This window comes from Oenanthe melanoleuca, chromosome 27 (assembly GCF_029582105.1).
Source record: "Oenanthe melanoleuca isolate GR-GAL-2019-014 chromosome 27, OMel1.0, whole genome shotgun sequence".
NCBI classification, from domain to species: domain Eukaryota; kingdom Metazoa; phylum Chordata; class Aves; order Passeriformes; family Muscicapidae; genus Oenanthe; species Oenanthe melanoleuca.
In genome coordinates, this window is record NC_079360.1 from 4,218,553 (window position 1) to 4,228,177 (window position 9,625).

General features: G+C 62.3%; 1 protein-coding gene and 2 non-coding genes across 3 annotated transcripts; 1 reads left to right on the forward strand and 2 right to left on the reverse strand.

Moving 5' to 3' along the window:
- Nucleotides 1-560: 560 nt before the first annotated feature.
- On the reverse strand, nucleotides 561-4,984 carry LOC130263940 (dickkopf-related protein 3-like). Its single transcript, XM_056511784.1, has 3 exons — nucleotides 4,838-4,984; nucleotides 2,303-2,480; nucleotides 561-760 (listed from the first exon to the last, which is right to left on the reverse strand). Exons 1-3 carry the CDS (start codon nucleotides 4,982-4,984, stop codon nucleotides 561-563), a joined length of 525 nt encoding a protein of 174 aa, XP_056367759.1.
- On the reverse strand, nucleotides 2,643-2,732 carry TRNAI-UAU (transfer RNA isoleucine (anticodon UAU)). The gene is given in 2 exon segments: nucleotides 2,643-2,678; nucleotides 2,695-2,732. It is a non-coding gene; the product is annotated as a tRNA-Ile (tRNA).
- Nucleotides 4,985-9,276: 4,292 nt separating the features above from the next.
- On the forward strand, nucleotides 9,277-9,348 carry TRNAC-GCA (transfer RNA cysteine (anticodon GCA)). Its single transcript has one exon. It is a non-coding gene; the product is annotated as a tRNA-Cys (tRNA).
- Nucleotides 9,349-9,625: the final 277 nt, after the last annotated feature.

Below are 9,625 nucleotides of genomic sequence, written 5' to 3' on the forward strand. Positions count from 1 at the left end.
CCCACAGCAGCCCGAGGCTAGAACCACCTCTGAGTCGGTCTGAAATTTCTCTGATCTGCCTCACGCCATCATCAGAGACTGAAACCTGGACCCAGCACTGCTCTGGACCTGAGTTCTGGCCTGGCCCAGGTGGATGCTGGCCCAGCACTGTCTGTGGCTGTGCCTGTTCCAGCACCTGTTCCTTGGAGTGACAATCTCCACATACACCAGCCCATAAATCTCCCACCCTTTGGCCAGAGGCCACTCTCTTTGGAAAAGGACTACAAAAAGTGACTTTCCTAAAGAGCCTCTGAGATCTCTTTCTCCCCAATGGATTGAAGACGTGTCTGTCCTCCAGGATGACCTTCCTTCTGTTGGTAGCTACATCCCATCCTCTCTCTCTCTCTCTCTTTCTCTCTCTCTCCATCACAAAACAGAACTGTCACTCTCCATAAACCGCACTCCTGCTTTCTGCTCAGTCTCTCGCTTTTGCCTTTTGCGCCCTGGGGTCGAACGAACCATCGCGACTCCCGCTCGGATCGTGACACGCCCCCCGCCCAGCCCATCCCAGCGGCCCGTACTCACTCTCTGGCGGGCGCGGAGGGCCGGCACACCAGCCCGGGCTGGCACGGGCACACCTGGTTGATGCTGAAGGCGAGTCCCCCGGGCGGCACGTGGCAGCTCTGGGCCAGCGCCAGGCGCCGCTGGCAAACGCGCTCCCCGTGCTGGCGAGCGCAGCAGCCGCCGGGCCCGCACTCCTCGTCCCGCTGGCAGCGCGCTCCTGGCGGCACAGAAAGCGACATCAGGGCACGGGGAGCCGCGGCCCTGTCCCTCGTGTCCCCCCCACGCCAGACCCCAGACATCCTGTGTGCACCCCCGCATGGAGATGGACACCCCACGTCCACTCCTGGCTGGAAATGGACACCCCGTGTGCACCCCCGGATGGAGAAGAACACTCCTTGTCCACTCCTGGCCAGAGAAAAACATCCCGTGTGCACCCCCGGGTGGAGAAAAACACTCCTTGTCCACTCCTGGCCAGAGAAAAACATCCCGTGTGCACCCCCGGATGGAGATGGGCACCCCCTGTCCACCCCTGGCCAGAGAAAAACATCCCATGTGCACCCCTGGATGGAGAAAAACATCCCGTGTGCACCCCTGGATGGAGAAAAACATCCCGTGTGCACCCCTGGATGGAGAAAAACATCCCGTGTGCACCCCTGGATGGAGAAAAATATCCCGTGTGCACCCCTGGATGGAGATGGACACCCCACGTCCACACCTGGCTGGAAATGGACACCCCGTGTGCACCCCCGGATGGAGAAGAACACTCCTTGTCCACTCCTGGCCAGAGAAAAACATCCCATGTGCACCCCCGGATGGAGAAAAACACTCCTTGTCCACTCCTGGCCAGAGAAAAATATCCCGTGTGCACCCCCGGATGGAGATGGACACCCCCTGTCCACCCCTGGCCGGAGAAAAAACCCCGTGTCCAGTTTTTGTGGACACCACTGAAGCCCAGGCAGAGTTTGCCAGGTCTTTTTCAGGTTCTGAGTTCTTTTTTTCCAGGCTGGGAAATTTTTTCCCAGGCTGAGACAATTTCTCAGCTCCAGCCTGAGCGTTTCCTCACTGATTAGGTAACCAACAGCACGGTAAAACAAAAAAGTTAAAACCTTAGCTGAATAAAAGTGTTTAAATCTGTGTTTCATACAGTTGTAAATTCACTGCTGAATTGCCAGAGTGCTATATATATATATATATATATATATAGTGCTATATTGCTATATAGTCTTATTTTGCAGGGTGAGTCAAATATTTGTTTTGCGGTCACAATTCAATCACAAATGTTTCCAGGGTGTAAGAAAGCTGAAGGAAATCGCATCTGCCATCTTCATGAAGTAATTTTCTGAACAACAAACGTTTCAGCATAATCCACTTAAATGATGATTAAACTTGTCGTAGACCAGTCCTATTTTCAGTGTTCTTTTTGTAGGGGAAAAAAAAAGCCCAAAAAACCAAAAAACAAAACAAAAAAACCAACAAAAAACCAAAAAACCCAAACCAAAAAACCCTCTAAACAACCCCACCATTCCTTAATAAACTGAGATAACTTTCTGGTAAACAGAAAGGAATTAACAAATAGATATTAACACTGAGAAACAGTTTTTGTGTTGCACGTGGCAGATGTTTTCTCCTATTTTCCAATAAATTACCGCCCCGTTTGAGACCTGCAAACCCATAAACACAGTTCAGGTTTTTTAATAAAGCGCTTCCTTCGCTCCTCACGCTTAACAAGCCATTGTCGCGTATCGCGACATGCGCTCACCGTCCTGCCCGGGGGCCGCGGGCTGCTGGCACTTGCCGAAGATGCAGACGAGCCCCGGGGCGCAGTGCGGGTCGTGGCGGCAGTAGTGGCCCGCGGGCCGGGCGGGCAGGCACAGCCCGAAGTGCTCGTCGCAGAAATGCCCCTGGGCGCAGGGGGCGGCCGCGCTGCACGGGGGGACCTGCGGAGGAGGGGACACGGCACGTCACGGGGGTGACAGCTCATCCCCCACCTAAGACATGTGCTGGGGTGTTGGAGGGATTTTTTTGGGGGTGGATGCAGGATTTTTTTTTTTTTTTTTTTTTGTAGGGAAAAGAAAGCGCGGCGATTGCCACAAAAGTCCTGCTCCAGGTGAGGCTCGAACTCACAACCTCGGCATCGCTCGTGTACCGCCCTATAAGTACCGCGCGCTGACCGATTGCGCCACTGGAGCGCCCGGCGCCGCCCCGCGCCGCCGCGCCCCCTGCCGGACACGGGGACACGGGGACACGGGGGACACGGGGGACACGGGGACACGGGGATCATGAGGGGGTACAAGGGACACGGGGACACGGGGACACGGGGGACATGAGGGGGTACAAGGGACACGGGGGACACGAGGGACACGGGGGACACGGGGACATGAGGGACATGAGGGGGTACAAGGGACACAGGGGACACGAGGGACACGGGGGACACGGGGGACACGGGGGACACGGGGGAAACGAGGGGCATGGGGGACACGCGGGACACGAGGGACGCGCGGGACACGAGGGACACGAGGGAAACGGGGGACACGGGGGACACGAGGGGCATGGGGGACACGGGGGATACGGGGGACACGGGGCAAACGGGGACACGAGGGACACGGGGGACACTGGAGAAACGGGGGACACGGGGGACACGGGAGAAACGGGGGACACGGGGACACAGGGGACACGAGGAACACGGGGGAAACGGGGACACGAGGGAACACGGGGGAAACGAGGGACACGGGGGACACGAGGACACGCGGGACACGAGGGACACGAGGGACACGGGGGACACGCGGGACACGAGGGACGCGCGGGACACGCGGGACACGGGGGACACGGGGGACACGAGGGACCGGTCCTGGATGGAGATGGACACCCCGTGTCCCCCCCGGATGGAGACGGACACCCCGTGTCCCCCCTGGCCGCGCACGGACCCCGTGTCCGCCTCCCCCCGGAACATTTTGGGGTCACGGCGGGTTACACCGCCCGTCTGCAGCCCCAGCCGGCAATGCTGGCTCTGAACTCCCCCTGTCCCTGCGCACACCCCGGCGCTGCCAATGCTGAGCCCGCCCTGGCTCCAAACCACCCTCGGACCCCTCCGACCGCTGTGCCCACCCTGGCTGCAAACCCAGCTCTGTGCCCACCCTGTAAATCCTGCCCCACACACCCCTGTGCCCACCCTGGTTCTAAATCCTGCCCCACACACCCCTGTGCCCGTCCTGATTCTAAATTCTGCCCCACTCATCCCTGTGCCCGTCCTGGTTCTAAATCCTGCCCCACTCAACCCTGTGCCCACCCTGAGCCCATCCAGGCTACAAACCCAGCTCTGAGCCCACCCTGTGCCCACCCTGGCTGTAAATCCTGCAAACCCAGCTCTGTGCCCACCCTGGCTGTAAATCCTGCAAACCCAGCTCTGTGCCCACCCTGGCTGTAAATCCTGCAAACCCAGCTCTGTGCCCACCCTGGCTCTAAATTCTGCTCCACACACATCCCTGTGCCCACCCTGTGCCCATCATGGCTGTGAATCCTGCAAACCCAGCTCTGTGCCCACCCTGGCTGTAAATCCTGCAAACCCAGCTCTGTGCCCACCCTGAGCCCATCCTGGTTGTAAATCTCGCCCCACACATTCCCTGTCCCCATCCCGGTTCTAAATCCTGCCCCACACATTCCCTGTGCCCACCCTGAGCCCACCCAGGCTACAGACCCAGCTCTGTGCCCATCCTGTGCCCACCCTGGTTCTAAATCCTGCTCCACACATCCCTGTGCCCACCCTGGCTGTAAATCCTGCAAACCCAGCTCTGTGCCCACCCCGTCCCCATCCTGGTTCTAAATCCTGCCCCACACATTTCCTGTGCCCACCCTGAGCCCACCCAGGCTACAAACCCAGCTCTGAGCCCACCCTGAGCCCACCCTGGTTCTAAATCCTGCCCCACACATCCCTGTGCCCACCCTGTGCCCACCCTGGCTGTAAATCCTGCGAACCCAGCTCTGTGCCCACTCCGTGCCCACCCAGGCTACAAACCCAGCTCTGAGCCCAGCCTGGCTCTAAATCCTGCGAACCCAGCTCTGTGCCCACCCTGAGCCCACCCAGGCTACAAACCCAGCTCTGTGCCCACCCTGTGGACATCCTGGTTCTAAATCCTGCCCCACACACCCCTGTGCCCACCCTGGCTGTAAATCCTGCGAACCCAGCTCTGTGCCCACTCCGTGCCCACGCTTTCTGTCTCCCACCCCCTCTCCCACCCTCCCCACGCCGCCCTGCCCCCCCGCTGCCCCCCGGCTCCCCCCCGGCCCCACTCCTCACCTCCTCCAGCTGCGCCCCGGGGCTCCTGCCCAGCGCGGCCGCATCTGGCGAGTGCTGCGGCAAGGAGAACATCCATGCCCAGAGGTGGCCGGCGGCGGGCGGCAGGAGCCAGGCGAGGAGGCACAGGACAGCCGGGGGTGTCACCATGCTGCTGGTGGCACTGGTGGCACTGGTGGCACTGGTGGCACCCCGGCCCGCCCGCCGGGTTTAAGTAGCCGCGGGCTACCCCGGCCCCCCCGCCGCTAAAAGTGTTTGCGCAGCTAATGGGGCGGGAGGAGGCGATCAGGGGTTAAGGGATTTCCATAATTGCCGGCATCCCCTCGGGGGGGCAGCGGCCCCACGGCAAACAGCCCCCCCCGCGGCGGTCTGGCTCCGGCGCCAGCCTGGGTGCCCCCCACGGCTCGAAATTGTGGTTTTGGGTGATGTTTGGGGTGTCCTGTGTCCCCCACAGAGTTCGAAATTATGATTTTGATGCAGTTTGGGGTGTCCCGTGTCCCCCCATAGCTTGAAATTATGGTTTTGGGTGATGTTTAGGGTGTCCTGTGTCCCCCCCCCCAGAGTTCGAAATTAAGATTTTGGTGCAGTTTGGGGTGTCCCGTGTGCCCCCACACCTCGAAATATTGATTTTGGGTGATGTTTGGGGTGTCCTGTGTCCCCCTCATAGCTCGAAATTATAATTTTGAGTGAAGTTCGGGTGTCCTGTGTCCCCCACAGCTCGAAATTATGATTTTGGGTGATGTTTGCGGTGTTCCGTGTCCCCCCAGAGCTCGGACTGGTGATTTTGGGCGCAATTTGGGGTGTCTTGTGTCCTTCCACAGCTCAGGGGGCTGTAGGTGCAGTTTGGGGTGTCCCGTGTCCCCCTCACAGCTCGGAGTGGTGGTTTTGGTGCAGTTTGGGGTGTCCCGTGTCCCCCCATATCTCGAAATGGTGATTTTCGGGGGACATTCGGGGTTCCCGCTCACGCGGATGGGGGATGCAATTTAGGGTGTCTTGTGTCCCCCCACAGCTCGGGATGTTGATTTGGGTGCAGTTTGGGGTGTCCCATGTCCCCCCACAGCTCGGAGTGGTGATTTCGGGTGCAGTTTGGGGTTCCCTGTGTCCCCCCCCAGCTCGAGGGGACGATTGGCACAGTTTGGGGTACCCCGTGCCCCCCAACCCCAAAATTCCCTGGTTTTTTTTTTCTTTTTTTTTTTTCCCTTTTCCCGCAGCGGACACAGCGGGGATGGGGGGCACCGGCTGGGACCCCCAAACGGGGCAGCGCTGGGCACGGGGCTGGCGTCTGTCCCGTGTCTGTGTGTCCCCGTGTCCTCCGTGTCTGTGTGTCCCCCGTGTCTGTGTGTCCCCGTGTCCCCCTTTTCTGTGTGTCCCCGTGTCTGTGTGTCCCCGTGTCCCCTGTGTCTGTGTGTCCCTCGTGTCTGTGTGTCCCCGTATCTGTGTGTCCCCGTGTCCCCCGTGTCTGTGTCCCCGTGTCAGTGAGTGTCTGTGTGTCTGTGTGTCCCCCGTGTCTGTCTGTCTGTGTGTCCCCCGTGTCTGTGTGTCCCCGTGTCCCCCGTGTCTGTGTGTCCCCGTGTCTGTGTGTCCCTGTGTCCCCCGTGTCTGTGTGTCCCCGTGTCCGTGTGTCCCCATGTCTGTGTGTCCCCCGTGTCCCCTCCCGTGTCCCCCCCATGTCCCCGTGTCTGTGTGTCCCGGTGTCTGTGTGTCCCCGTGTCCCCGTTGTCTGTGTGTCCCCCGTGTCCCCTCCCGTGTCCCCCCCATGTCCCCGTGTCTGTGTGTCCCCCATGTCCCGGTGTCTGTGTGTCCCCCGTGTCTGTGTGTCTGTGTGTCCCCCGTGTGCCCCCCCATGTCCCCGTGTCTGTGTGTTCCCGGTGTCTGTGTGTCCCCGTGTCTGTGTGTCCCCCATGTCTGTGTGTCCCCGTGTCCCCCCCCGTGTCCCCCCCGTGTCCCCGTGTCTGTGTGTCCCGGTGTCTGTGTGTCCCCGTGTCCCCCCGTGTCTGTGTGTCCCCATGTCTGTGTGTCCCCGTGTCCCCCCCCGTGTCCCCCCCGTGTCCCCGTGTCTGTGTGTCCCGGTGTCTGTGTGTCCCCGTGTCCCCCCCGTGTCCCCGTCCAGCCGGGTGACGGGATTGGCACCTCCCGAGCGGTGCCGTTAATGGGGTGCCAGCCCTTATCGGCCGGGCCTTATCTCGGGACACGGCCCCCCGCGGGGACAGCGCCACCTCCGTGTCCCCGAGCGGGTCCCCAGACAGTGTCACCTCAGTGTCCCCAAGGGGGACAGCGCCACCTCCGTGTCCCCGAGCGGGTCCCCAGACAGTGTCACCTCTGTGTCCCCGAGAGTATCCCCCAGACAGTGTCACCTCCTTGTCCCCGAGAGTATCCCCCAGACAGTGTCACCTCACTGTCCCCAAGAGGATCCTGCAGTGTCACCTCGGTGTCCCCAAACAGGTCCCCCAGACAGTGTCACCTCGGTGTCCCCAAGGGCGCGGGGGGCTCAGCAGGGGCTCCCCACAGAAAGGGTCACCCACTGTCACCTCCGTGTCCCCAAACGGGTCCCCCAGGCAGTGTCACCTCCATGTCCCCGAGCGAGTCCCGCAGTGTCACCTCCATGTCCCCGAGCGAGTCCCGCAGTGTCACCGAGCGGGTCCCGCAGTGTCACCTCCGTGTCCCCAAACGGGTCTCGCAGTGTCACCTCCGTGTCCCCAGGTCCCCCAGACCTCCCCAGTCACTCCGGGTCCCTCCAGGCCGGGACCCTCCCCGCTGGGATTGGGGTGGGGGTTTGGGGTTTGGGGTTTGGGGTTTGGGGTTTGGGGGGGCCTGTGGCATCCCCCCGGGGCCGATGTCCCCAAGGGCAGTAGGGACAGGAGCTGGCACTGGGGTGCACTGGGATGTACTGGGGTGCACTGGGGAGCACTGGGGTGCTCTGGGGTGCACTGGGATGTACTGGGGTGCACTGGGGAGCACTGGGATGTACTGGGATGTACTGGGGCGCACTGGGGTGCACTGGGGCGCTCTGGGGCGCACTGGGATGTACTGGGGCGCACTGGGATGTACTGGGGTGCTCTGGGGCGCACTGGGGCGCACTGGGATGTACTGGGGCGCACTGGGGTGCACTGGGGCGCACTGGGGTGCACTGGGATGTACTGGGGTGCACTGGGGTGCTCTGAGGCTCACTGGGGTGCACTGGGGTGCTCTGGGGAGCACTGGGGTGCACTGGGATGTACTGGGACGTACTGGGGCGCACTGGGGCGCTCTGGGGGTCTGCAGGGATTTGGGGATCCCCCCTCCACGATTTCCCCCCTTCCCGCTGCCCCGTGCCTCAGTTTCCCCAGCTGAGATTGAGGGGTGACACAGGGGGATAAATGGGGTGACCCCAAATTTTCCTCTCCCTGTTCAGCTCCCAGGAGGAGCCGCCAGGACGCGGCCCCGCCCTCGCCCCGTGTTTGCCCGGCGGCTTTGGGAGCAAATATTGACCCGCTGCGGGGCCACCAGGGCCACTGTCCCCATGTCCCCATCCGCCCCCCGCGGGGCGCTGTCCCAGCGCGACACCTCCGGACAATCCCCCCGGAGCCCCCCGGGTCCGCAGCTGGGCTCTGCTCCCCCCAAAACCCGCCCTGGCACTTTGGGGGGTCCCGCGGACTGGCCGGGGGAACGCTCGGGGGGGTCTGGGGGGTTTGGGGGGTTTGGGGGGTTTGGGGGTGTCGGGTCCCCCCCAGGGTCACTCGGGAGGAGCGAGGGGAGGGCTCGGGGGGGGGATGTGAGTGTGGGGGTGTCCGTGGGTGTGGGGGTGTCCCTGGGGGGTGTCCGTGGGTGTGGGGGTGTCTCTGGGGGTTGTCCGTGGGTGTGGGGGTGTCTGTAGGTGGGAGGGGGTTCCGTGAGTGGGTGTGACAGTGTTTGTGGGGTGTCCGGGATTGGGGGGTGTCCGGGATTGGGGGGGGTGTCCGGGATTGCGGGTTGGGGGTTCCTTGGGGCAGGGCCCTGGGAGGGGTGCATCCGTGGGTGGGGGGGGTCAGTGGGTGGGGGTGTCCATGACTGAGGGGTGTCCGTGGGTGTGGGGTGCCCGTGATTGAGGAGTGTCCGTGTTTCGGGGGTGCCCGTGGGTGTGTGTTTGTGTGAGTGGGGTTCTTCATAACCAGGAGTGTCCGTGACCAGGAGTGTCCGTGTTTGGGGGATGTCCCTGTCTTAGGGGTGTCCCCATCCCGGTGTCCCCATTCCCGTGTCCCCATCCCGGTGTCCCCATTCCTGTGTCCCCAATCCTTCTGTCCCCATCCCGCTGTCCCCATTCCCGTGTCCCCATCCCGGTGTCCCCAATTCCCGTGTCCCTATCCCGTGTCCCCATCCCGCTGTCCCCATCCCGCTGTCCCCATTCCCGTGTCCCATCCCGCTGTCCCCGCCCGCTGTCCCCGCGCTGCCGGTGCTATTGCCGGCGGCGGGCAGCGCTCCGCAGCGGGGGTATAGCTCAGTGGTAGAGCATTTGACTGCAGATCAAGAGGTCCCCGGTTCAAATCCGGGTGCCCCCTCTTTTCCTCATTTTTTTGGGGGAGCCCCAATTCTATTTTTCTCACCCCTTCTCTTTGCCCCCCAACATCCCAGCAGAGAGGGGAGGCCGCCCCCAGCCCCCCGCCCCTCCCCCAACCTCGGGGGACCGGGCTGGGGGCGCCGCTTTGTTTTGGGGCAGGATAGACCCGGCTCTGGGGGATCCTCAAAAATTTTGCTTTTCCCTCTTTGCTTCCTCATCTCAGAGCAGCCGCGGGGCCGCAGAACCCCCAGAATTGTCCCCGCGCACCCCACGGGGGG

What these genes read in the sequence shown, in the direction of transcription:
- LOC130263940 (XM_056511784.1), bottom strand. Translation starts at nt 4,984, where the DNA reads ATGGTGACACCCCCGGCTGTCCTGTGCCTCCTCGCCTGGCTCCTGCCG. An exon ending in CCGGGGCGCAGCTGGAGGAG is followed by an intron (nt 2,481 to 4,837) that starts GTGAGGAGTGGG and finishes CCTCCTCCGCAG; the next exon opens with GTCCCCCCGTGCAGCGCGGC. An exon ending in CGCGGCCCCCGGGCAGGACG is followed by an intron (nt 761 to 2,302) that starts GTGAGCGCATGT and finishes CTGTGCCGCCAG; the next exon opens with GAGCGCGCTGCCAGCGGGAC.